At 43.3% G+C, this 27,890-nt stretch overlaps 1 protein-coding gene across 4 annotated transcripts; it reads left to right on the top strand.

Annotated features, from left to right (window-relative positions):
- The first annotated feature begins 1,817 nt into the window (after positions 1-1,817).
- Positions 1,818-27,347, top strand: LOC147358845 (glycine N-phenylacetyltransferase-like). 4 transcript variants are annotated; one of them, XM_086338789.1, is made up of 6 exons: positions 1,818-1,912; positions 8,386-8,481; positions 17,900-18,007; positions 20,106-20,232; positions 21,751-21,922; positions 26,505-27,347. In XM_086338789.1, the coding sequence occupies exons 2-6, from the start codon at positions 8,404-8,406 to the stop codon at positions 26,905-26,907; spliced, it is 888 nt and encodes a 295-aa protein (XP_086194915.1). In that variant the 5' UTR covers positions 1,818-1,912; positions 8,386-8,403; the 3' UTR covers positions 26,908-27,347. The 4 variants fall into 4 exon arrangements, with proteins under 4 accessions (XP_086194915.1, XP_086194916.1, XP_086194914.1 ...); XM_086338790.1 differs by lacking the exon at positions 1,818-1,912 and adding an exon at positions 2,015-2,034; XM_086338788.1 differs by lacking the exon at positions 1,818-1,912 and adding an exon at positions 7,996-8,198.
- The last annotated feature ends 543 nt before the right edge of the window (positions 27,348-27,890 follow it).

Raw genomic sequence — 27,890 nt, 5'->3', positions numbered from 1 at the left:
TCCTGATGGGCTACAGTCCATGGGGTCATAGAGAGTCAGACATGACTGAGTGACTAACACACACAGATGCCATATTAATGCAGACTCAGAAGCCCCTGAAAATATTGGAGTGGTAAATTTGACCTGTTTTTGAGCAAAGTACCTCGATCAGGAGAAAGTTGCAAAGATTAGGTATTACATTTAGAATGAATACTTCTCAGTTGGTGGGTGTTGCCTATGAAGCGTTCAACAGGGAACAGCAGAGGAAAGATGCAAGGCAAATGCCACTCTCCTGGGGGCAGCATTGAACATCTGAAAGGCAAGTAACCTGGAGACAGGTAAAGCACTATTGAGGAAGGAAAAATGCCCTTAACGGCAAGAAAGACAACACGAAGAAGTGATTGCCCTAGGCCAAAACATAAGAAGAAAAATGATAAAAGATGAGAGCCTCTCATACGGTAGAGATGATCACAGTAAGGAAGGACAAGGCCCACGGCTCCCTTGGACTTGAGGTGCCTAATTCCCCCCAGGAGCCCAGGATAAAACGGTGCGGGATGAGCTGATCAACTTCCTGGCGATAGACCTCGTCCTGAAGTTTTTCACCAAGAGCTTGGGGTCAGAGTCCCATCAGACTGCACTTTAAGCCTATACAGATGGTGCTCATGGAAACCCCAGAAAAGGAGACAGAGGTCTTCCCCGCTTTACCAACCGCACTCCCTCCTGGGTCTGTGAAAAGATAGCCACTAATATTTGTGGACATTTTTTTCGGTGTGGGTGAAAGCATATCCCATTTGGACAGAACGTCTCTGAAGAGGATGCCTGGGTCTTGAACAAACTGAAAGCTGAACACAAGCAAAGTATCGCCATTGATATCTCCCTGTGGACATTTGAGACTAGCAAGTACCGTCACTGATGCCCCAGGACACAGGGACCTTATCAGAAACGTGATCATGGGTCATCGAAGACTGATGATGCTGGCCTGATTGCTGTTGCTGCCGGGGAATGTGAAAGAGGCATCTCCATGAATGGACAGACCCTTGGGCATGCCCTTCTAGCTTCCACTCTCGGTGTGACACATCTAGTTGCTGGACATAATGACAGATCCCACTGAGCCGCTTTACAGCCAGGAGAGACGAGGACTTCGCTAAGAAATTCAGCACCTGCATGAAGAAAATTGGCTCCAACTCTGACACGGTAGCATCCGTGCAATTTCTGGCTAGAACAGTGACAACATGATGGAGCCAAGTGCTCACATGCCTTGTTTCAAGCCTTGGAAAGTCATCCCTAGAGATGGTAACGCTGGTGGGACAAAGTGCTAAAGGGTTTTATCAGATTCAAACAGCTGTAGATAAAAAAGGAAAGAGGATTTTTACCACTGACTGAAGATTCTACGAAATATTCATCTCCCCATTTGGCAGGAAATGGCCAGAGTGGTCTTAATCCTTTTCCCCGCAAGTTTGTGGAATGAACATTGACAGTGGAGAAACCTAACAGGGAAGAACCTCTGTATTCTACTACAAGTTACTCACTAAAACAGTACTACCTTTAAGCTTAAATTGTATCTCTGGGAATGAGAGATGGGTATTATGTATAATCTGCATAATTCCCTATTATCTCTGCCTCCCAGATAAGGAGCTTCAAGCTAAAATACTTTTGTTAAGCTCACAGGAAACGTCCTGACCAGACCCACCTGCGAATCACTGAAGGAAGGAAGAAATGAACAGGTCCCATCCAGAGGCTGACCCAAACTAGGAAATGTTTGATTTTAATCCCTCCCCTTTAAGTAGAAAAGAAGCCTGAGTTCTAGCTCAGCCAAGACGGTTCTCTGGGACGCAAGCCAGCTGTCGTTTTGGCCTGCTGGCGTTTAAATAGTCACCGTTCCTTGCCAGGACTGTCGTCTCTTGATTTACTAGACTACCGAGCTGCAAGCAGTGTAAGACTGGACTCACTGACATCACTGTCTTCCCGACCTCGCGCACCTTCTGAAAGCCAGCCACTGTGTGCACCTCTGTTCCCTTACATGTCACACGTGCTTTTCCTGTGGCTTCCTTTAAGGTTATCTGTCTATCTGGGATTTTTAATCGTTTAATTATGATATGTCTGGGGAGTGGTTCTCCTTCTGTTTCTTCCATTTGAGGTTTACCGAACTTACCCTAAAGGTGAGGGTGGGGGGTGGGGTACTTTCTAGGCCCTTTAAGTCTTTCCAAGTTCGTAATTTCTTATGGTTAACAAAAGAGCTCTGATTCTCTACATCAAGTTCAAACAGTCGCCCTCTCTTGCTTTGTGGCAGGTATTCATGAAAATGGAGAGAGTGCAGCAGGCGTTGCCTGTAGAGATCCTGCCTCCAGGATCTCACAGTTCAGAGTTGCTGAGGACTGGGGGGATTGGAAGGACCCGTGGGATCAGAAAGCAGCTCAGACCTCTGGAAAAAAACGAGCCTCAGAGGGGCACTCTGCCAAACACGGGACCTGGGAGGAGGGACTCCCCACACCCAGCCGCCGAAGCGCAGCTTGGTGCGTGGGTTCAGTTAAGACTCTCAGCTCAGCAGGTTGGGGATCAGACCAATAAGCACACTTTTCAAGACCACAGTAGCCAGAAGATACATGTCATCTTCTGGAATGATCTTCTGCCTCTTATTTCTGGGGATGTGGGGGGGTGTGGGGGGTGTGGGGGTGTGGGGGTATCTCTGCAGAAACTGAGTGGGAAGACAGTGTTACAGGTGAGAGCCAAGGAAGATCACTGCTCTGAGACGCCTCAGCCCATGTCTCCTCACTGAAGCGGATGAACCAAAATGTTGCTGTTGGATGCCGATAAGAATTTATGAGTGCTGAGAGTTATGCCAGGCGAAAAGGAAGTGGTTCCCTTTGAGAAATCTGTATCAGGAATGTACCATGTACGGGGTAGTGTCCTGATTCTGTAAAAATTTTTCCCTGGATAAGGACAGGCTTTTGTTCTGAATTGGTACGTAAATGTGGCATGATTTGGAAACTTCTTGTTAATAGCTGGCGTGCCAGAAAAGGTAACAGCTTCTGGGAAGAAGTATGTGGGTTTGGGTGATATTTATGGAACAGTTTGTAGACATACCATGCAAACACGATCTCATTAAATTCCCTAGAAACGTTATATGATAGTCAGATTCCGCCTCCCCCCCCCGCCCCCTTGGATAAATGATGGCCAGGGAAATTAAGTGCCCTTCTTAAAGTTTCCAAAAGACGAGGTAGACTGTAGTCAACAGACTACAATCCAGATGAGATTAATATTAATTTAAAACCGTAAAAAAGAAATGTAATTTTTAAAATCTCAGTTGTAATGCTCCTATATAATTTGGTGTTTCCTTCTAAATTTTTATCATCTGTGATTTATGTGAATATGCACACAAGAAGGCCTCTAGTTATTTTTGCAGTGTCATGTCCCTCTTTTCATGTTCATCTTGAAGACTTTCTCACATGGCAACATATAACCTTCATGTGAAAATGGGTTTTAGAGTAGTAAAAGAACGATAGATCATATTTACATGAATTATACGTGTAGCAGGACACTGAGATTGTGTCCTGTACATGCCTGTGAGTTAATATTGTATTGCTTTCAAACTTTTTCAGAGTATTTTTCTTCATCTGAGCTGTCTTCTTTGGATAAATTCCCAGTACTGGAATGGATTTGCCAAAGATTTCAAACTGTGCTTCCCAGGACTTTGGCTGTTATCAAGGCTGGCACCCCCCTAAAACGAATCTCCTCAGTTTTAGTCAACTGCATTTATTGAACATCACATTTGTGTTCATTTTGTGTGTGTGTGTGTGTGCATATATGTGAGTGCAAAAAGTTTTCCCAAATGTACTTGTCAGAACTTTAGTATTCTATCCCAGTAATCTGGCATCAAATTCAACTTTTCTTATTCTCGTGCAATCTTTTTGTGAAATGCTCCTAGCTAATGTGTGAATGGGCTTCCCAGGTGGCATGAATGATAAAGAGCCCACTTGCTAATGCAGGAGACATGAGACAGGAGTTCAATCCCTGAATCAGGAAGATCCCCTGGGGGAGGGCATGGCAACCCACTCCAGTATTCTTGCTTAGAGAATCCCATGGACAGAGGAGCCTGGTGGGCTACAGTCCATAAGGGTTGCAAGAGTTGGACACAACTGAAGCAGCTTAGCACAGATGTGATGTCTGATTAATGTTTAGAAATGATACAGTTCTACTGTCTTGATATTTTCCAAGATATGGCACAGGTACTTCTATTCTGGTCTGAGCCTTTTTTTCAAAGAAACATCTGGTAGAAATGCCCAAGCCCAGAATGTAGTTGGCTCTTCTACTGACACCTATTGAATGAAAGAATGAGTCTTTTCCCTTGGTAAGCAGAGTGATTAAAGAGATGATTGTGTTTATGCAAGCATGTCATACATTAAATCAATAAACATTGAGTTTTTACTGTGTGCCCAACAGTGTAATAAACATTGAGAATAATAGAATAAATGATTTAAGATCCTGCCCAGAGGACTGATAACCTAGAGGGCAAACTGTAATGGGCTGTAACAAGTTTTGATTGAAATGTGTACATAATCTTTGGGGGGTAGAGAACAAAGAGTGATCTGTTCCTTTGGGATTGAGAAACTAAAGGGAGTCAATAGAGAGGAAAGGGAAATTTGAGTAAGACTTTGAAATGGGAACAAAAGCTGGATTTTGAAGGTCTTCTGGAATTAGGGCCTAAATAAAATGAAGACAGTCCAGACTTGTTAAATCAGATACTGAGTTAAAGAAATATTCTGTGGTCTTGTGTGGAAAAGAAGGACAACAGAGGAGACTAGCACACTTCACCTTGTAGTAAAGAAGACATCTATTTACAGGACTTAAGTGATTCCTACCAGCCTCAGTGACTGCCCACAGCAGCTACAATCAAGATACAAAGACCACTTCAGAAAATTAACCTAGAATGGATTAAAGGCTTAATGTATTAATACCTGAAATCATAAAACTCTTAGAAGAAAACATGGTGTGGGGGAGGGGAGGGAAAGTTGACCGTGGTCTTGGCAATGATTTTTTTGGATATGACAACAAAAGCTCAAGTATTGAAAGCAGAGAATAAACACGTGGGGCTATATCAAACTAAAAATTTCTGCACAGCAAAAGAATCAACAAAATGAACAATCTATGGAATAGGAGAAAACATTTGCAAACCATCAAGGGGTTAATATTCCCCTGTCCCAGGTGACAGACAGGCTGAAGGTAGACCCAGGGGACAGAGAAGCACTTCCAGCCCAGCTACTACCTTATATTTTGAGTTACTGTGCCACGTCCAACTTTGTGCAACCTGCCAGGCTCCTCTGTCCGTGGGATTTTCCTGCAGAAATACTGGAGTGGTTGCTATTTCCTCCTCCAAGGGATCTTCCTGACCCAGGGATCGAACCAACATCTCCTGAGTCTCCTGCATTAGCAGGTGGATTCTTTATCACTGAGCCACCTGGGAATCCCTGAGGTTAGCTGCAAAATGCCCGCTGCTTTAATTTTGCTCTCCAGGTTTTCCACTGGGAAATATTGAGGGCAGGAGGAGAAGGAGGCAACGGAGGATGAGCTGGTTGGATGACATCACAGACTCAATGGACTTGAGTTTGAGCAAACTCCAGGAGATAGTGAGGGACAGGGAAGCCCGGCGTGCTGCAGTCCATTGGGTCACAAAGAGTCGGACACAACTGAGCAACTGAACAACAGCAACCAGGTTTTCCATAGGAATCTCTCCGTGCTGTGCTGTGCTTAGTCGCTCAGTCGTGTCCAAGTCTTTGTGACCCCATGGACTGTAGCCTGCCAGGCACCTCTGTCTATGGGGATTCTCCAGGCAAGAATACCGGAGTGGGTTGCCATGCCTTCCTCCAGAGGATCTTCCCAACCCAGGGATCGAACCCAGGTCTCCTGCATTGCAGGTGGATTTGTTACCAACTGAGCCACCAGGGATGCCCAAGAATACTAGAGTGGGTAGTCTATCCCTTCTCCAGGGAATCTTCCCAGCCCAGGAATCAAACTGGAGTCTCCTGCATTGCAGATGGATTCTTTATCAGCTGAGCTACCAGAGAATCTCTGTGGTCCACCCTAAGTGGAAACATAAAGGGAAGGGAATTCTAGGAAATGTAGTTCAGCCTAGCTGAGGTGATACCTCATTTGTTGAATACATTAAGTTCTCAATAAATATTAACACTTATTGAGTGATTGAATAAGTGAATGACTGCATAGATGAATAAAGCAATACTTAGGTTTCCAGGCTAGTCCCAAAAGTCTATTTAAATTATAATGAAACTATACCAAAATACCATTAAATAAAATATCAAAGCCAGACTTTGGTAAGGAGAGACTTTATTTGAAAGGATTATTTCAAGAGGGAAAAGGAGTGCTGAAATAGGAAGAGGGTATTTGCCGTGGTCCAGCCCCGGCTGATCCAGGGTATTCGAAGGAGAGACGGCGTAGGCGACCTATTTATTTAAATATTTACCAAAGATATAAAGAGTAATAGAATGAGGAGAGCTCAGTAGGAGAATTCAGTGGAGAAAAGAGGCTCAGTAGCTTGGTTTACGCGGGAGACCAATAAAACTTCAAGACAAGAAGTTTGCACCACTTACATAGGCCGCAGGTATCCTTCCGTTCTCCCAAAGGAGAGGAGACACTGAGGCCTCCCAGGTCGGATCTTAGACATAATATGCCCAGGCATAATTAGCAAGCATGGTGGGTTCTGCGCTCCAGATGGAGACTCAGCCAGAGTGAGAGAGAGAGCGACATGGGGAGACCAAGTTTCGGTGAACAAGGCCCGCACTTTATTTTCCAAAGTAGTTTTTATACCTTAAGTTATGCATAGAGGATAATGGGGGAAGGGGTGGAGTCATGCAAGGACAGCAGTTCCTGGTCCTAATTGAAGCCAGGCTTTCAAACTTATCATATGCAAAATTTCAGGTGATTTACATCATCTTCTGGCCAGGAGGCCTGTTAACATTTTAAGAAACTTATTTTTCGCTAAAGGTGATTATTCCAAAGTCAGGCACCAGCCTCCAAAAAAGCATTGGACAAAGCTGCATTCCTATAGGGCAAAGGTGAGGTGGGCTCAATCAAGAAAAGAATTACCTCAAGGGTCCAAGGTTACAAACATTGAGGCTACTACTTACATTTCTATACACACATTATATCAATCAATACACTGCCAAGGACACAGTGGGTAAGGAGTATGGAGACTTAGCAGCAAACATTGGCCCAATAAGTGAAAAACCCTTCACCAATACAATTTCTAATCAATCTTTTAACTACTCAAAGGATCTGTGTTTAGACAGTTTAGAACATCTCCTGCCTCTCACAGTTGGGAGGCTCTGAACAATCACATGTGGCCAGAAAAACCTATTCAGGCAGGCTAGAGGATATCCAAAGGAGTTTGTAGGTTGAAACACTGTCACACCCAGGAATTATTAACTGGAGCTGTAAGCTAACTCTTTTTTCAGAGAGAGGTAGTGGGGGACAGCTCCCCGTAAAGTCAGAGGTGTAGGTGAGAGCACAAAGCAGAAAGTAGGCAGACTCTGGTTTTGGGGGTAGATGCTCGAGAATTTCCAGGGGGACTCCTGAGGCTCGATCCTGCCTTTGTGTATGCCGAGCCTCCTTCCTCATGACCATTGCCACGGGCGGAGTGCCTCGCGCTGGCTCCCGGCAGTGATAGAATTCTAGTTGAGCTATTCCAGATCCTGAAAGATGATGCTGTGGAAAGTGCTGCACGCAATACGCAATATGCACTCAATATGCAATATGCCGGCTCCCGGCAGGTATTATTTCAACAGAAGAACTCTCAGACAGTAAGATCTACAAACATCTGAAAGGTCAGGCAGAAAGGGGTTGTTTCATGGAAAGGAGTCAGCAAAGTTTCATGGAGGATCATTCTGAATGCCAGTGTTGGCTTGGGCTGAGGGTGGATCACAGCCAGAGGACTGGGTGCAGGAGAGAAGACGGATTAACGTTTTGTCAAGCTTTAATCTTTGTTAAGCTGTTAGAACACTTTGTTGCGATTATTAAGCCGGGATAAACTGTCCACCTAACCGGTGGGGAGAGTAAACAGAAAGAATCCAGTTCTTATGCCCTTTTATGGGATTGTTTGGCTTTTTGTTTGTTTGAAGTTTTTTTTATGTTGACTTCTATGAGCTGTTGAAGATGGGGAGTTTGAAGGATTAGTACCTGGCCTTGTCACAGACAACGTGAGGGTCACGGTGAGTCTTAAGCCCAATGGGAGAAGGGCAGTTCCTTGCAGGAAGACACTCAGAAACACAAAGGGAATGGCGGGTTTTTTGTTCTGTTTTGCTTTCTAACCATTGCTGTTTCCCAGGAAACAGGGACTTGGGCATCTTTGTGTGTCTTCCAGCACTTCTCATTCCTTGTCTGTCGATCCTCTCTTAGGTTAAGGGACCTGCCAAGATGTTCCATTTACAAGGCCCACAACTGCTGCAGATGTTAGAGAAATCCTTGAGGAAGAGTCTCCCTGAGTCCTTAAAGGTGAGAGTGGAGCATTCTTAAGGGGGAAAGGGCTAGGGACAGCTTGAGGGAAGGTGGGAAAGAGAACAAGGAATCCCTGAGCACTACTCTGTGCCAAGCTCACCCACCTGGCTGCTCGTTTGGTTTACCTCACCTATCTGCAAGGCAGCTATGTCATGTCTGTAGAACCAAAGGAGAAAGGCAGGCTCAGTCATATGACTTGACCAAGATCATGCCGGTGGTGAGTGGCAGGGCTATGATTTGAACCCATTGTGATCTTTGTTGTGTGATGACGCCAAAGCTTTCCCTCGTGCCCTTCAGCTCATGTTATGTAACTCTGGAAGTTTTTTTTTTTTTTTTTTTCCCAGAATTGGCAAAGTCAATGTTTATTCTTAGCAAACAATCAAGTGCCTGGTGAAAAGTTATCCATTATGGTTCTTCTTTGTAATTAATAATTGGTCAAATTCTGTTTTTTCGTCAAACCCCAAGGATTATGTTTAACTTTGAATGAGACAGAAATTGTGTTTAACGAATGATCTTGTACCGTAGAGAAGTGGAAATGTTTTTCTTGCAGTAATATATATTACAAAGGGAATAGGCTATTACTAGAGATAAAGACTGCCACTATTATGATAAAGGAATCAATTCACCGAGAAGATGTAAGAAAACCTGAAATGCATACGCCTCGCAACAGAGGCTCAAAGGACACAAGACAGAAACTGAGAAAACTGAAAGAAGAAATCTGGAAGGACACAGGCGTGAAGAGCTCAGCACTTCTTGCTCAGTGATTTGTAGAATAAGCAGAAAACCTATAAATACATATGTGAACTTACTGTATATGAAATACTATGAACCAACTTGAATAAACTGACATTTATAGAATACTTCCCACAACCATGGCAGGGTACATACTATTTTGAAGTGTACATGGAATGTTTAGCAAAATAGACCATATTTTTTAAAATTTTAGAAGAATTGAAATACAGCAAGTATGTTCTTGAGCAATATAGAATTAAACTCAAAAAAAAAAAAGAAAAAGAAAACCCTGAAAGATAGCTGGAAAATACCTGAATTTCTAAAAGTATACAGATCAGATCAGATCAGTCACTCAGTCGTGTCTGATTCTTTGGGACCCCATGAACCGCAGCATGCCAGGCCTCCCTGTCCATCACCAACTCCCGGAGTTCACTGAGACGTCCACGGAGTCAGTGATGGCATCCAGCCATCTCATCCTCTGTCGTCCCCATCTCCTCCTGCCCCCAATCCCTCCCAGCATCAGAGTCTTTTCCAATAAGTCAACTGTTCCCATGAGGTGGCCAAAGTACTGGAGTTTCAGCTTTAGCATCATTCCTTCCAAAGAAATCCCAGGGCTGATCTTCAGAATGGACTGGTTAGATCTCATTGCAGTCCAAGGGACTCTCAAGAGTCTTCTCCCACATCACAGTTCAAAAGCATCAATTCTTCGTCGCTCAGCCTTCTTCACAGTCCAACTCTCACATCCATACATGACCACAGGAAAAACCATAGCCTTGACTAGATGGACCTTTGTTGGCAAAGTAATGTCTCTGCTTTTGAATATGCTATCTAGGTTGGTCATAACTTTCCTTCCAAGGAGTAAGCGTCTTTTAATTTCATGGCTGCAGTCACCATCTATAGTGATTTTGGAGCCCAGAAAAATAAAGTCTGACACTGTTTCCACTGTTTCCCCATCTATTTCCCATGAAGTGGTGGGACTGCATGCCATGATCTTCATTTTCTGAATGTTGAGCTTTTAGCCAACTTTTTCACTCTCCTCTTTCACTTTCATCAAGAGGCTTTTGAGTTCCTCTTCACTTTCTGCCATAAGGGTGGTGTCATCTGCATATCTGAGGTGATTGATATTTCTTCCAGCAATCTTGATTCCAGTTTGTGTTTCTTCCAGTCCAGCGTTTCTCATGATGTACTCTGCATAGAAGTTAAATAAACAGGGTGACAATATACAGCCTTGACGAACTCCTATTCCTATTTGGAACCAGTCTGTTGTTCCATGTCCATTTCTAACTGTTGCTTCCTGACCTGTATACAGATTTCTCAAGAGGAAGATCAGGTGGTCTGGTATTCCCATCTCTTGAAGAATTTTCCACAGTTGATTGTGATCCACACAGTCAAAGGCTTTGGCATAGTCAAGAAAGCAGAAATAGATGTTCTTCTGGAACTCTCTTGCTTTTTCCATGATCCAGCAGATGTTGGCAATTTGATCTCTGGTTCCTCTGCCTTTTCTAAAACCAGCTTGAACATCAGGAAGTTCATGGTTCATATATTGCTGAAGCCTGGCTTGGAGAATTTTGAGCATTACTTTACTAGCATGTGAGATGAGTGCAATTGTGTGGTAGTTTGAGCATTCTTTGGCATTGCCTTTCTTTGGGATTGGAATGAAAACCGACATTTTCCAATCCTGTGGCCACTGCTGAGTTTTCCAAGTTTGCTGGCATATTGAGTGCAGCACTTTCACAGCATCATCTTTCAGGATTTCGAATAGCTCAACTGGAATTCTAAATAAGTCATGTTTAAAATTACAAGGAAAATTAGAAAACATTTTATTTGAGTGAAAATAAAAATACAAGGTATGAAAAGCTTTGGGATGCAACTAAAGCAGTTGATAACCGAGAAACAGATAGCATTAAGTGCTTATACTAAAAAAGAATAACAGTCTAGGGACTTCTCTGGCAGCCCAGTAGTTAAGACTTGGCACTTCCAGTGAGAACGATTTTCAATACTAAGTCCATACATTTCACTTTGTATATTCTGTGAAAAGCATGAATTACCAAAGGTCACTGAAGAAGAAATATGCAACCTGAATTGCCCTCTATCCATTGGAGAAATTGACTTTGTAGTTTAAAACCTTCCAACAAAGATAATTCCATGCTCAGATATTGTCAGTGGCAATTTCTACCACACACGGAAGGAAAAAATATCACTTCCACAAAAACCCTTGCAGAATAGAGCAGAGGAGAAAACACTTCCCAAATCATTTTATGAGTCCAGAATTACCCTGACACCAAAACGAGAACTACAGAACAATACTCTTTGTGAACAGAGATATCCATTAACAAAATAATATCAAGTCAAATCCATCAACATATCAAAAGGATAATACATCATAACCAAGGGAAGTTCATCTTGGAAAGGCAAGGCAGATTCAACATTCAGAAATCAATCAGTTCAATTCACTGTTGTCAACAGACTGGAGAAAAGCCATAGATCTTCTCTCAGTAGATGCAGAAAAATGTTTGACAGAATGTAATATTTCTGATAAAAATAAAACTCTCAGCAAACTCGAAATAGGAAGGAATTTCTTCAACCTGATAAAACGTGTACTGGAAAAATCTATGCCTAAGATTAATCTAAATAGTGAAAGATTTAGTATTCTTGCTAAGGTCAGTAGCAAGGGAAAGATATTCATTCCCACCACTCCCGGTGGGAATGGTACTAGATATCCTAATCAGCACAATAAGACAAGAAAAAGAAATAAGAGAAATACATATTGGAAAAAAATAAAATAGTGTTTATTCACAGATGGTATAATTGTCTAATGAGAAAAATCTTAAGGAATCTACCAAAATCCCAAAGCTCCTAGATGTACAACTAGTTTTAGCAAAGGCCTTAGGGTGAATATACAAAATACAAAAATTGGTTTTCTGTGTACTCGCAATGGACAATTGGAATTAAAAATCAATACAATTTATAAGATAGACAAAAACAATATACAACAACAACAAAAACTCTTAAGTATAAACTCTGTTAGCATACAGGGCTTGTCTGGAAAATAAACGCTTTTCCTTTTAGTGATGAATCACAGCTCCAGACTTCTCAGGGCAGCATGAATATGATGTAGAATTTAGTAGAGTTAATTATACTGATCATGCTGATGGGAAACCTGAAAGGAATAGCATCATATTATATCCTTTTTTGGCCGGGGGTTTGGGGGGAGCTTCCCTTGTGGCCCAGCTGGTAAAGAATCCACCTGCAGTGCAGCAGACCTGGGTTCCATGCCTGGGTTGGGACAATCCCCTGGAGAAGGGAACGGCTACTCACTCCAGTATTCTGGCCTGGAGAATCCCATGAACTCTATAGTCCACGGGGTGGCAAAGCGATGAACGCGTCTTCTCCTTCCTTGGTGCCCTGTCACCTTGTTTAGGGGTCATATGTAGGCTGTGCCACGGGCGCTTAGTGTAGCCAGAGGCACGCTACACTGAAGGGTAGGGCAGGGAGCTCTTGAGAGGAACAAGGTCAGGAGTCAGACGGCTTTGATCCCACAAATTCATTGTTTTCTGGGTAACACTGCAAAAATCTCAGTGCTCTTGCATGTAAAATGAGTAAAACCAGAAAGTAAATACTCTTCGTAGACACTCCTCAACCTTGAACAGGGTTGTGTGTGTGTGAGTCGCTCAGCTGTATCTGACTCTTTGAGACCATGGACTGTAGCCTGCCAGCCCCTGCAGTCCATGGGATTCTGCAGGCAAGAATACTGGAGTGGGTTGCCATTCCCTTCTCCAAGGAATCTTCCCAACCCAGGGATCAAATGCAGGTCTCCCACTTTGCAGGCAGATATTTCATCAGTTGAAACACCAGGGAAGCCCTAAGCAGGGTTATCATTACCTTGCAGAGATGTTTGGAGGGTTAACTAAGATATGATAAAATTAATAGCCAATATTTCTTGCTGCTGCTGCTGCTGTTGCAAGTCGCTTCAGTCGTGTCCGACTCTGTGTGACCCCATAGATGGCAGCCCACCAGGCTCCCCAGTCTCTTGGATTCTCCAGGCAAGAACACTGGAGCGGGTTGCCATTTCCTTCTCCAATGCATGAAAGTGAAAAGTGAAGTCACTCAGTCGTGTCCGACTTTTAGTGACCCCATGGACTGCAGCCGACCAGGCTCCTCCGTCCATGGGATTTTCCAGGCAAGAGTACTGGAGTAGGGTGCCATAACACTTGCCAAATATCAGGAACTACACCATGTATTCAGTATAACCTCAAAAGTATTTTTTCAGGAGGAGGAGGAGAAGGAACTAAATCAGTTAGGTGCCTGAATAATTTTTGTCTTTACTGGAAAATTTTTCCAAGTCTACTTGGAAATATTTTCAAGTTAATTGTTTTCTTTTCTGCTCTATGTCTGGGGGTTGAATTGTTATTTACTTTTTGTGTTAAGTGGATCTCAACTTTTTGGAGAAAATTCTTGGCACGACTAGTCTTAGCCCAACTCTACTGTAAGGCAAAGTGACTCTCAATATGAGATCCTCAGTTTTAATGAGGTTCTTTTCCTCTCTACTCACCTGATTCTTTGATGACATAGCTTTTTCCCCATAAGCAGAAATCTAGGATATCTGTAAAATTTATTCTTGTTACAAATGTATGACCTAAAACTCATTGACTAGTTGCTAATAAGTCTCAGGTGAGACAAAAATCTGAGTATTGCAGCCTGAAGGACTGCCCACCTATCTCCCAAGCAGAGGAAACTAAGTGGGTCTAGCTCACCTGTGAGCTTCAGTCCCTTCCATTTGCAGTGGCTGCCTGAGTCACTATGTTCCGGTTAAATGACACTATCACGGGCACAGAAATGTGTATATAAATGCCACTGGTTCCAAACGTCATGTGGAAAAGCATGTATTTTATTTTCCTTAAAACTGCATTTAATTTCTATATTGAGCATCTGCTAATGGCAGAAATTTAATTTATAAAAACTCAGTAAAGTCAAAGTTTGAAAAACAAAGTCAAAGTTTGCCTCTTCCTCTTTTGCCTTAGTCTGACATTAACATTTCATGGTAAGAGTAGGGAAGCATGGGGTGAGAGGTGGTCCTTTGTCACTGAAATAGTCACCATTTCCTTGGGCCCTGGTCTTTGGCATTCTTCCATGCCTTCTGCTAAGGCATCTTGTTTCAATGCATCTAGGTCCTAAGGTCCACCCTTGTATGGATTGCTGTTTTTCCTCTCCCCACAACCACGTGGCTCATTCCAGTTTGGACAATCTCTTTCTCAGCCTCTTCAATGTTTTGAGGGAACCAATGTTTGAACCGGTGGTTGCAAAGATTAAAAAAATTGCCCAATAAGTGTTGTCCTTGGACCTTGGCCACCAAAGCTTGTGTTGTTAACACCATGCTTTGTCTCTACTTTTTACATAGATGGGAATTCATTTAACCTTTATGGAAGGTGATTCGGAGATGTGTGCAAGAAAAATAAAATATTTAAACAACAGTTGGTGTTTGACCCAGAAATTCCCCTTCTAGAATTTGTAATATCAGACATATTTGCAAAGGTTTATGCAAAAGCAATGTTCATTGAAAAATAAACTGTTAAAAATAAGAAAACGCTGAAATGACCAGCAATCAGACAGTAAAATTGAAGTAGTCCTTTCATATAATGGATGTTATGCAGCCATTAAAAATGATTGTGTAGATTTCTATTTATTGATGTGGAAACAAGCTCATAGTATAGTGTGTATGTGTATGTGAGGGGGACAGATGTTAAGTTAATATGTATTAGGTAATTAATTTCATGTTTAAGAACTGTATGTGTGTGTGTTAGTCACTCAGTCGTGTCCAACTCTTTGTGACCTCATGGACTGTAGCCTGCCAGCCCCTGCAGTCCATGGGATTCTGCAGGCAAGAATACTGGAGTGGGTTGCCATTCCCTTCTCCAAGGAATCTTCCCAACCCAGGGATCAAATGCAGGTCTCCCACTTTGCAGGCAGATATTTCATCAGTTGAAACACCAGGGAAGCCCTAAGCAGGGTTATCATTACCTTGCAGAGATGTTTGGAGGGTTAACTAAGATATGATAAAATTAATAGCCAATATTTCTTGCTGCTGCTGCTGCTGTTGCAAGTCGCTTCAGTCGTGTCCGACTCTGTGTGACCCCATAGATGGCAGCCCACCAGGCTCCCCAGTCTCTTGGATTCTCCAGGCAAGAACACTGGAGCGGGTTGCCATTTCCTTCTCCAATGCATGAAAGTGAAAAGTGAAGTCACTCAGTCGTGTCCGACTTTTAGTGACCCCATGGACTGCAGCCGACCAGGCTCCTCCGTCCATGGGATTTTCCAGGCAAGAGTACTGGAGTAGGGTGCCATAACACTTGCCAAATATCAGGAACTACACCATGTATTCAGTATAACCTCAAAAGTATTTTTTCAGGAGGAGGAGGAGAAGGAACTAAATCAGTTAGGTGCCTGAATAATTTTTGTCTTTACTGGAAAATTTTTCCAAGTCTACTTGGAAATATTTTCAAGTTAATTGTTTTCTTTTCTGCTCTATGTCTGGGGGTTGAATTGTTATTTACTTTTTGTGTTAAGTGGATCTCAACTTTTTGGAGAAAATTCTTGGCACGACTAGTCTTAGCCCAACTCTACTGTAAGGCAAAGTGACTCTCAATATGAGATCCTCAGTTTTAATGAGGTTCTTTTCCTCTCTACTCACCTGATTCTTTGATGACATAGCTTTTTCCCCATAAGCAGAAATCTAGGATATCTGTAAAATTTATTCTTGTTACAAATGTATGACCTAAAACTCATTGACTAGTTGCTAATAAGTCTCAGGTGAGACAAAAATCTGAGTATTGCAGCCTGAAGGACTGCCCACCTATCTCCCAAGCAGAGGAAACTAAGTGGGTCTAGCTCACCTGTGAGCTTCAGTCCCTTCCATTTGCAGTGGCTGCCTGAGTCACTATGTTCCGGTTAAATGACACTATCACGGGCACAGAAATGTGTATATAAATGCCACTGGTTCCAAACGTCATGTGGAAAAGCATGTATTTTATTTTCCTTAAAACTGCATTTAATTTCTATATTGAGCATCTGCTAATGGCAGAAATTTAATTTATAAAAACTCAGTAAAGTCAAAGTTTGAAAAACAAAGTCAAAGTTTGCCTCTTCCTCTTTTGCCTTAGTCTGACATTAACATTTCATGGTAAGAGTAGGGAAGCATGGGGTGAGAGGTGGTCCTTTGTCACTGAAATAGTCACCATTTCCTTGGGCCCTGGTCTTTGGCATTCTTCCATGCCTTCTGCTAAGGCATCTTGTTTCAATGCATCTAGGTCCTAAGGTCCACCCTTGTATGGATTGCTGTTTTTCCTCTCCCCACAACCACGTGGCTCATTCCAGTTTGGACAATCTCTTTCTCAGCCTCTTCAATGTTTTGAGGGAACCAATGTTTGAACCGGTGGTTGCAAAGATTAAAAAAATTGCCCAATAAGTGTTGTCCTTGGACCTTGGCCACCAAAGCTTGTGTTGTTAACACCATGCTTTGTCTCTACTTTTTACATAGATGGGAATTCATTTAACCTTTATGGAAGGTGATTCGGAGATGTGTGCAAGAAAAATAAAATATTTAAACAACAGTTGGTGTTTGACCCAGAAATTCCCCTTCTAGAATTTGTAATATCAGACATATTTGCAAAGGTTTATGCAAAAGCAATGTTCATTGAAAAATAAACTGTTAAAAATAAGAAAACGCTGAAATGACCAGCAATCAGACAGTAAAATTGAAGTAGTCCTTTCATATAATGGATGTTATGCAGCCATTAAAAATGATTGTGTAGATTTCTATTTATTGATGTGGAAACAAGCTCATAGTATAGTGTGTATGTGTATGTGAGGGGGACAGATGTTAAGTTAATATGTATTAGGTAATTAATTTCATGTTTAAGAACTGTATGTGTGTGTGTTAGTCACTCAGTCGTGTCCAACTCTTTGTGACCTCATGGACTGTAGCCCACCAAGCTTCTCTGTCCATGGAATTTTCCAGGCAAGAATACTGGAGTGGGTTGCCATTCCCTTCTCCAGGGGATTTTCCTGACCCAGGGATTGAACCCAGGTCTCTTGCGTTGCAGGTAGTTTCTTTAGTTTCCCTGACTGAGCCATCAGGGAACCCTGAAAACTATGTGTGTGTGTAAATAAATGGAATAAAATGGAAAGATATAACACTAAATTCTACAACGTGTTAGTAGATGATTTTAATTTATTCATTTTATTTATCTGGATTTTAAGATATACTAATAAAATTTTTGATCTTCCCTGGTGGCTCAGACAGTAAAGAATCTGCCTTCAAGGCAGAGATCTGGGTTCTATTCCTGGGTTGGGAAGATCCCCTGGAGAAGGAAATGGCAACCCACTCCAGTATTCTTGCCTGGAGAATCCCATGGACAGAGGAGCCTGGCGGGCTACAGTCCATGGGGTCAAAAACAGCTGGACACGACTGAGCGACTAACACACACGCACACAGTATAATGTTCTCACAGTTTGACCCCAAAGTCTATTTCCATTTGGAGTAGTAAAGTAGAACCTGAAGACCAAAATAAAGGTATACTAGGTACTTAACCTAATTTCATAGAAAGAAGCCTTGTCCTGATCAAACAGGGTGCTTCAACATCGCTTACTGATAAGCTGACCCTCTCACTTTCTCGGGATACGGCAGGTTTACGGGACCGTCTTCCACATGAACCAGGGAAACCCATTCAATCTAAAGGCCCTGGTGGACACGTGGCCTGATTTTAAGACCGTGGTCATCCGCCCTCAGGAGCAGGTAAGGGGCCAGGGGCAGAATGAATGTGCTTCTGTGTTTGCATTTGCTATGTGCCCACCAGGTGCCTGGCAATGTGGGAGACCCTGTGGATACTGAAGCGAAATGCAGTGACAGCGAACAGGCCCCTGTGCTCAAGAGCCTCGGAGTCTGGAGGGAAGCAGACAAGTAAAGCAAATGCAGCGAGGTGTGACAAGGCACAGTAAATATCGGAGAAACTGGAGGAGCGCTGGCCAAGAGACAGTTAGGCTACAGAGGTCAGGATGCGGGGCAAGGACCAGTGAGCTTTCACAGAAGACGTTTTGCCAAAAGGGAATTTTGAAGAGTAATAGGTTTTTAACAGGTTGACAAGAACAGAGGTTGCGTTCTAAGCAGAGAAAGGAACACCCCAACATGTGTGAAGGTAAACATGACAACATTGTGTGCGAAGCCGCCTCGGTCGTGTCTGACTCTGCGACCCCATGGACAGCAGCTCACCGGGCTCTTCTGACCATGGGATTCTCCAGGAAAGAACGCTGGAGTGGGTTGCCATTTCCTACTCCAATGATAACATTAGGGAAATAAAAGGAACAGATTATGATGCTTATATTTGGGAATATATTTTCAGTACTAGACTTTTAAAAATCACTCAGACTAAGTTGTTAATCTGTTTCAAATATAAATACGTTATCAGATCAGATCAGGAGTCTCTCAGTCGTGTCCGACTCTTTGGGACCCCATGAATCGCAGCACGCCAGGTCTCCCTGTCCATCACCAACTCCCGGAGTTCACTCAGACTCACATCCATCGAGTCAGTTATGCCATCCAGCCATCTCATCCTCTGTCGTCCCCTTCTCCTCTTGCCCCCAATCCCTCCCAGCATCAGAGTCTTTTTCAGTGAGTCAACTCTTCGCATGAGGTGGCCAAAGTACTGGAGTTTCAGCTTTAGCATCCGTCCTTCCAAAGAAATCCCAGGGCTGATCTCCTTCAGAATGGACTGGTTGGATCTCCTTGCAGTCCAAGGGACTCTCAAGAGTCTTCTTCAACACCACAGTTCAAAAGCATCAATTCTTTGGTGCTCAGCCTTCTTCACAGTCCAACTCTCACATCCATACATGACCACAGGAAAAACCATAGCCTTGACTAGACGGACCTTTGTTGGCAAAATAATGTCTCTGCTTTTGAATATGCTATCGAGGTTGGTCGTAACTTTCCTTCTAAGCATATTGAAAATGAAGTATAAAAGTTCCCACATCAAAAATATGTAACTGTATAATATCATTTGATGAATTATTTGGAAGTAAAATTTAAATGTATAGTGATTTTTTTTAAGTACCAAATTAAACAGAATACAAAAGTAAAGATACTTTAATTATTGAAATCTAAAAAGGGAATAATATCCACTTTTTAATGCAATCTTTAAAAAACAGATTGTTAGTGGTATTAATGGGAAGGGCATTTCTGGGCAACAATTTCCAGCTATTCTGCCCTTGTTGGGTAGTTGTTCTTTGATTTCTTCCTTCAGCTTCAAAATAATCTCTTCATCTTTTATTTGTTAATTTTGAGACAATGTTTTTGAGCAAATTTTGTTTTAGCTTTTTTGGAAATATGAATTATTTTTTAAACAGTGCATTGCAGTTTACATTTTTAAGGCATCCTGGGTCTTCATTCTGCACAGCTTTATCACATGTGAGAATTCTAATGCAAGGTTACCTGTGTCCATTTCAATATTGTCCTCATAATCCATTTGTTCTAAGACTCTTTGAAACAGAGTAACATTTACTCTTGCAACTGAAGCTTGTCTTTAACAAGATTTCGTTCTTTCTCCTGAGGATTGTAAAATCACTGAAGAATGCACTCTAAACTGTAAGTGTTTGGTTGATTTGAAATTGTCATGCAGCAGAAAAATACCTTCATCAAGCTTTTCTTACTTGTAAGTGGAATCATTCATTAAATCCATGACTTAGTCGTATGGTGAAAATGATTCAGAAATGATGATAGCACACCAAGAAGAACAGCGATATTTAGTTTGTCAAATAGCACTGTATACTGAAATACCAAACAAGTGTTCCAATCACTGCATATGATCAGTTTGATTTATTTATATTACCCAACCACACAGGAGATGGCAGATGACTTTGATCATTATACCAACACCTACCAAATCTATTCCAAGGATCTCAACAACTGTCAAGAGTCCCTTGCCACATCAGATGTCATCAACTGGAAACAACATTTGCAGATCCAAAGTACGTAAGAGATCTGGGATCTGCCCACTGAGGGGACTGCTCATATCTATACCTGGAGTGTCACTGTATCCTGAGTACATCCCCTACAATCAGTATTTCCTACTAGACCCCAGACACTCAGCTTGATGATGACACCCTGTGTCAGCTAACACCATCTCTTCAGTGGAGTTGAATTCAAACATTGCAAACTAGAGGGTTCTTTTAAGAACATGTGAGAAATGTAAGTTCTTGTTAGATGAGGATTCCTGATATATTTTGCATACATATTGAAGGTCCCTTAGGGTGACTGGGTGTGAGAGCAGAGCTCACCCTCTGGCCTTCTTGCTGTTTGTTGTTTAGTTGCTAAACTGTGTCCAACTCTGCAACCTCAGGGACTGCAGCCTGCCAGGCTCCTCTGTCCATGAGATTTTCCAGGCAAGAATACTGGAGCGGGTTGCATTTCCTTCTCCAGGGGATCCTCCTGACCCAGGGATCGAACCTGCGGCTCTTGTGTCTCCTGCACTGGCAGGTGGGCTCTTTGCCACTGAGCCACAATTGGAATGATAAGTCCTTGTGCCATAGACACATCCCCAGTCACAGGAAAACCTGTCACTGTTGGAGTCAGACTCCCTTGGGTGACATCCCTGTTCCGCCTACTATTTGCTTCGTGATCTTGAGCAAGTAGTGTAACATCTATTTTTCAGTCCCCTCACATATAAACAATGAAGATAATAGCAGTACCTGAAACTTATGTCTGGCCTTCCCAAGGGGCACAGTGGTAGAGAAACCGCCTGCCGATGCAGGAGATGTGGGTTCGATCCCTGGGTTGGGAAGATCCCCCTGGAGGAGGCAACCCACTCCAGTAATCTTGCCTGGAGAATCCCATGTACAGAGGAGCCTGGCAGGCTGTGGTCCGTGTGGTTGCAAAGAGTTGCACATGACTGAGCATGCATGCAATACATATGGTTAATGTAAGGATTAAATGCGGTATTAGACCAACACCAGGGCATGTCGAAGGTTGGCTACTATTTTTTTTTAATTTATTTGGGCGGTGCTGGGTCTTTGTTGCTGCCCGCAGGCTTTCTCTAGTTGCAGCAAGTAGGGGCTGCTCTTCGTTGCGGTGTGTGGGCTTCTCGTTGCCATGGCTCCTCTTGTTGTGGACCACAAGTTCTAAGAAAGCGGGCTTCAGAAGCTGCACCACACAGGCTTAGGCCCTCCAAGGCATCTGCCCGGATCAGGGACCGAACCCATGACCTCTGCATTGGCAGGCGCATTCTTAACCACTGGACAACCAAGGAAGCCCACGTTTTGCTACGATTTTTTGAATGCCACGTGTCCTCGATTCCACAGTATTTCTAGTGTTATCTCTGTATTGGGTAAGAGCAAACAGGTTGAGGCAGTGATGAGGCCATGGTCACACGGTCGCTTGCAATACCAGAAACAAAGTTGCTGACTTTCAATCCTGGACGAGTTTGCTGGGAACCTTCCAGAAGCATCTACAAGGGCAGTTACTTCTCCCCTAACTTTACCCCTCTCTAGGTTCACAGTCCAGTCTGAATGAGGTGGTACAGAATCTTGCAGCCACTAAATTTGTTAAGGTCGAGCACACACAGTGCATTCTCTATGTGATGCCGGAGACAGCGAGGAAACTTCTTCCTTCCCTGCCAGAGACAAAGAACTTACCTGTTGGATATGGCGCACCCAAAGCCATGTGAGTTTGAAAAAAGATGCTCTTTCACCATTGCAGTAGCCTCCCAACTTCTCTCCCCATATTCACTCTTGGCTCCCCGCAATCCATTTCCAGAGCGATGCTTTTAGAGTGTGATGTGGATTACATCCATTCACCTGCCGAAGAGCCACTGAGGTTTCTCAGCTTGCTGTTCTTCAGTCGTTAAATCATGTCTGACTTTTTGCAACTCCACAGACTACATACAGCACGCCAGGCTTCCCTGTCCTTCACCATGCCCAGGAGTTTGCTCAAACTTATATCCATTGAGTCGGTGATGCTATCTAACCATTTCATCCTAGTTGTCCCCTTCTCTCCCTGCCCCCAATCTTTCCCAGCATCAGAGTCTTTTCCAATGAGTCAGCTCCTCACATTAAGTGGCCAAAGTACTGGAGTTTCAGCATCAGCCCCTCCAATGAATATTCAGGACTGCTTTCCTTTAGGATGGACTGATTGGATCTCCTTGCAATCCAAGGGACTCTCAAGAGTGTTCTCCAACACTACAGTTTAAAAGCATCAATTCTTCAGCACTCAGCTTTCTTTACAGTCCAACTCTCACATCCATATACGACTACTGGAAAAACCATAGCCTTGACTAGACGGACCTTTGTGAGGAAAGTGGTATCTGTGTTTTTTAATATGCTGTCTAGGTTTGTCATAGCTTTTCCTCCAATGAGAAAGATGGTTTTTTTTGTTGTTGTTGTTGTTGTTTGTTTGTTTGTTTTGTGGCTGCAGTTACCATCTGTAGTGATTTTGGAGCCCAAGAAAATAAAATCAACGTCAAACTCCTTTATGAACTTCCAAGGTCCCATAAGACCTGGAACTCATCACCTCTCGGACTTTATCCTGTCGCCCTTCCTCACTCCCACCAGCGGCTCTGACCCTCTTTATGCAACTTGATCCCATGCACCCACACATGGCTTTGGGCCGTTGCATTTCCACTTTGTCTTCCCACAATGTCCTTCCCTCTGATCTTCATATACTTGCCTCTTTATTGTCATTCATACTCTCAAATGCCATTTCTTCAGAGATGCCCAGTCCTCTGCTCCTCTCTGTGTTAAAATGACTGGAAACGTTTTACTCACAGTATCATACATCACTGCCCATGGAGTTCTCCAGGAAAGAATACTAGAGTGGGTTGCCATTTCCTTCTCTAGTGGATCATGTTATATCAGAACTCTGTGCCATGTCCCGTTCATTTTGGCTGGTTCTGCACAGCATGGCTCATAGGTTCATTGATTTATGTACGCCCCTTCGCCATGACAAGGCTGTGAATCATGAAGCGGTGTAGGGGCAGCAGAGGATGAGATGGTTAGACAGCATCACTGATTTAATGGGATTGAATTTGAGCGAACTCCAGGTTACACCTGAAAATGCCTGCACATCTATAGTCTCATTTGATTCTGTTGTCCACCTCAGAGGTAGACAAGATTGGAGACATTATCCCTATTTTCCTGACAGAAATAGGCTTGGATGATGAAATACTTTGTTCAGGTCAGGTGGATAGTTAAGGGTGTGATGGGCTTGAGTACAGATCTCCTAGTTCCCCATCTCGAGACCCTTTCCAAAGCCCTTTACAGCCTGAAGACGACTTCAGGCTCAGTGTTCTGTGCTTCTGGGGCTGCCTGCACTCCACATCACACCCCTTCTCTGGACTTCAGTTCCCATAGTGGTCAAGGACCCTCTGACAGCAACATTCTATGATTCCATGATTCCTAAACTCTGGTTTTACCCACAGTTGCTAGCATGTGCTTTGGGGCACTCATCTATTTTCTGTTAACCTAGTTTTCTTATGGGTTAAATGCACTCTTATCAATTCCCTCATTAAATGCTGAGTCGCTGCTTGGCCGACAGCAATCGTACTTAACTTTTAGATACTTCTGACTGGAGTAACAGGCAAATTTGGCCTTGGAGGATGGAATGAAGCAGGGCAAAGGCTAATAGAGTTTTGCCAAGAGAATGCACTGGTCATAACACTCTCTTCCAACAACACAAGAGAAGACTCCACACATGGACATCACCAGATGGTCAACACTGAAATCAGACTGATTGTATTCTTTGCAGCCAAAGATGGAGAACCTCTATACAGTCAGCAAAAACAAGACCAGGAGCTGACTGTGGCTCAGATCATGAACTCCTTATTGCCAAATTCAGACTTAAATTGAAGAAAGTGGGGGAAACCATGAGACCATTCAGGTATGACCTAAATCAAATCCCTTATGATTATACAGTGGAAGTGAGAAATACATTTAAGGGACTAGATCTGATAGGTAGAGTGCCCAATGAACAATGGATGGAGGTTCGTGACAGTGTACAGGAGACAGGGATCAAGCCCATCCCTAAGGAAAAGAAATGCAAAAAAGCAAAATGGCTGTATGGGGAGGCCTTACAGATAGCTATGAAAAGAAGAGAAGTGAAAGGCAAAGGAGAAAAGGAAAGATATAAGTATCTGAATGCAGAAGTCCAAAGAATAGCTAGAAGAGATAAGAAAGCCTGCCTCAGTGATCAATGCAAAGAAATAGAGGGAAACAACAGAATGGGAAAGACTAGAGATCTCTTCAAAAAAAATTAGACATCCAAGGGAACATTTCATGCAAAGATGGGCTTGATAAAGGGCAGAAATGGTATGGACTTAACAGAAGCAGAAGATATTAAGAAGAGGTGGCAAGTAACACAGAAGAACTGTAGAAAAAAGATCTTCACGACCAAGATAATCACAATGGTGTGCTCACTGACCTAGAGCCAGACATCCTGGAATGTGAAGTCAAGTGGGCCTTAGAAAGCATCACTATGAACAAAGCTCATGGAGGTGATGGAATTCCAGTTGAGCTATTTCAAATCCTGAAAGAGGATGCTGTGAAAATGCTGCACTCAATATGCCAGCAAATTTGGAAAACTAAGCAGTGGCCACAGGACTGGAAAAGGTCAGTTTTCATTCCAATCCCAAAGAAAGGCAATATCAAAGAATGCTCAAACTACCCCACAATTGCACTCATCTCACACGCTAGTAAAGTAATGCTCAAAATTCTCCAAGCCAGGCTTCAGTAGTAGGTGAACTGTGAACTTCGAAATAATCAAGCTGGTTTTAGAAAAGGCAGAGGAACCAGAGATCAAATTGTCAACATCTGCTGGATCATGGAAAAAGCAAGACAGTTCCAGAAAAACATCTATTTCTGCTTTCTTGACTGTGCCAAAGCCTTTGACTGTGTGGGTCACAATCAACTGTGGAAAATATGAAAGAGAGAGGAATACCAGACCACCTGACCTGCCTCTTGAGAAACCTATATGCAGGTCAGGAAGCAACAGTTAGAACTGGACATGGAACAACAGACTGGTTCCAAGTAGGAAAAGGAGTATGTCAAGGCTGTATATTGTCACCCTGCTTATTTAACATATACACAGAGTACATCATGAGAAACACTGGGCTGAAAGAAGCACAAGTTAGAATTAAGATTGCCGGGAGAAATATCAAAAACCTCAGATATGCAGATGACACCACTCTTATGGCAGAAAAGTGAAGAGGAACTCAAAAGCCTCTTGATGAAAGTGAAAGAGGAGAGTGAAAAAGTTGACTTAAAGCTCAACATTCAGAAAACGAAGATCATGGCATCTGGTCCCATCACTTCATGGGAAATAGTTGGGGAAACAGTGGAAACAGTGTCAGACTTTATTTTTCTGGGCTCCAAAGTCACTGCAGATGGTGACTGCAGCCATGAAATGAAAAGACGCTTACTCCTTGGAAGGAAAGTTATGACCAACCTAGATAGTATATTCAAAAGCAGATACATTATTTTGCCAGCAAAGGTCCGTGTAGTCAAGGCTATGGTTTTTCCAGTGGTCATGTATGGATGTGAGAGTTGAACTGTGAAGAAAGCTGAGCACTGAAGAATTGATGCTTTTGAACTGTGGTGTTGGAGAAGACTCTTGAGAGTCCCTTGGACTGCAAGGAGATCCAACCAGTCCATCCTAAAGGAGATCAGTCCTGGGTGTTCATTGGAAGGACTGATGCTAAAGCTGAAACTCCAGTACTTTGGCCACCTCATGCGAAGAGTTGACCCATTGGAAAAGACCCTAATGCTGGGAGGGATTGGGGGCAGGAGGAGAAGGGGACGACAGAGGATGAGATGTTTGGATGGCATCACCTACTCGATGAACGTGAATTTGAGTGAACTCCGAGAGTTGGTGATGGACAGGGAGGCCTGGTGTGCTGTGATTCATGGGGTCACAAAGAATCGGACATGACTGAATGACTGAACTGAACTGACTGTGGGTAGGCACAAGTCCTGGGTCCTTATGGTGTAATTGTTCCTCTATCAGTTTTTGAGGAAGGTACGATTGATAAGTTCACTTTATAAAGGAAGGAGGCAGAGAGACAGCATGTTTCCTGTTTGAAATCACACAGCTTTTGAATTATGAATCTGGGTAGCCTTGTTGCAGAATCTGTGCCTTTCCCTGCACTCTCAAATGCATCATCTGAAGACAATTTGGGGGCAAACAATATGTATAATACTTCTCAGTATGTGTGACTTACGAGTTTTTTTTTTTTTTTTTTCCTTCTTGTCAATAGTAACCAGGAGATGTTTAAGCTCTCATCAATGGATCCTACCCATGCCACTTTGGTGAATAAATTCTGGCATTTTGGTGGCAACGAGAGGAGCCAGAGGTTCATCGAGCGCTGTATCCGGGCCTTCCCCACCTTCTGCCTTCTGGGGCCTGAGGGGACCCCTGCCTCCTGGTCCCTGATGGACCAGACGGGAGAGATCCGGATGGGGGCCATGCTGCCCGAGTACCGTGGCCACGGGCTCATCTCCCACATGCTGGCTGTCCACACCCGGGCTCTGGACCAGCTCGGCATCCCCGTGTATAACCACACGGACAAAGCCAACAAAATCGTGCAGAAAGTCAGTCACAACCTGCATCACATCGCCATCCCCCATGGGTGGAACCAGTGGAACTGTGAGCCCCTGTAAAGTGGGCCTCCACCTGAGACAGCGCCAGGTGGGCTGGACATGTGGCCAGAGAGGCAGAGGGCTGGGTGGGAAGGAAGAATGAATCCTCATCAGCGGGGAAGCAGCGTGGGCTGTTTGGGGTGGGAGAGCGGTGAACGGTCAACAGAACCCCAGAGTCCCTGCTCACTGCTCACCCACGGACTTCCCTTTGGGTCTTGCACACCTTCCTGCTTCCTCCACATTCCAACCCTGGCACCCACCACGCTATTCTGTGCTTCTATGAGTTCAACTTTTTTTCTTTTTAAGACCCCCATGTATAAAGAGGGAGGTGATATATGTATAATTATGGCTGATTTGTGCTATTGTATAGCAGAAACCAACACAACTTTGTAAGGCAATTTTCCTCCAATTAAGAAATAAATTAGAAGAATAAAGTTAATGCTTTGAAGAAATATTTTAAAAAAATGTCTAAGTGATATCATCTGGCCGTATCCCTGTTCCTGTCTGGTTTATTTCACAGGTCCATAAGTTTCTTGTAACACTTATGGCTAGTAAGGAAGTGCCCATAATCGATAAAGGATGAATGCAACTCCCTATTCCAGTGTTCCACTACTGTTTCCAGCACTGTCGAATTTCTCTCTATTTAGAGTATACGGGGCTCCCCCGGTGGCTCAGTGGTGAAGAACCCGCCTGCCAATCCCTGGGTTGGGAAGATCCCCTGGAGGGAAAACGGCACCGCACTCCAGTGTCCTTGCCTGGAGAATTCCATGGACAGAGGAGCCTGGGGGGCTACAGTCCATGAGGTTGCAGAGAGTCAGACACAACTGAGCAACTAAGCACAGCACAGCACAAAACTTTAAGACAACAAGATGCTCACATCTCTAATGAATTAGTGTAACACGGGTATGATTATCGGAGAAGAGAGATACTGGGGATGGCTGTATCAGTGGTAGGAAAAAAAAAAATTCTCCAAGCCAATACATTGAGGAAGAAGTACTTCCTCA

The sequence above is a fragment of the Bos grunniens genome, chromosome 15, assembly GCF_055505025.1.
Source record: "Bos grunniens cultivar Pamir isolate PY7600 chromosome 15, Bosgru_T2T1.0, whole genome shotgun sequence".
In the NCBI taxonomy this organism is placed as follows: domain Eukaryota; kingdom Metazoa; phylum Chordata; class Mammalia; order Artiodactyla; family Bovidae; genus Bos; species Bos grunniens.
The sequence above is the reverse complement of the archived record's forward strand: the minus strand, read 5'-3'. Positions and strand labels throughout refer to the sequence as shown.

What these genes read in the sequence shown, in the direction of transcription:
- LOC147358845 (XM_086338789.1), top strand. Translation starts at nt 8,404, where the DNA reads ATGTTCCATTTACAAGGCCCACAACTGCTGCAGATGTTAGAGAAATCC. An exon ending in TCATCCGCCCTCAGGAGCAG is followed by an intron (nt 18,008 to 20,105) that starts GTAAGGGGCCAG and finishes CCAACCACACAG; the next exon opens with GAGATGGCAGATGACTTTGA. An exon ending in ACAACATTTGCAGATCCAAA is followed by an intron (nt 20,233 to 21,750) that starts GTACGTAAGAGA and finishes ACCCCTCTCTAG; the next exon opens with GTTCACAGTCCAGTCTGAAT.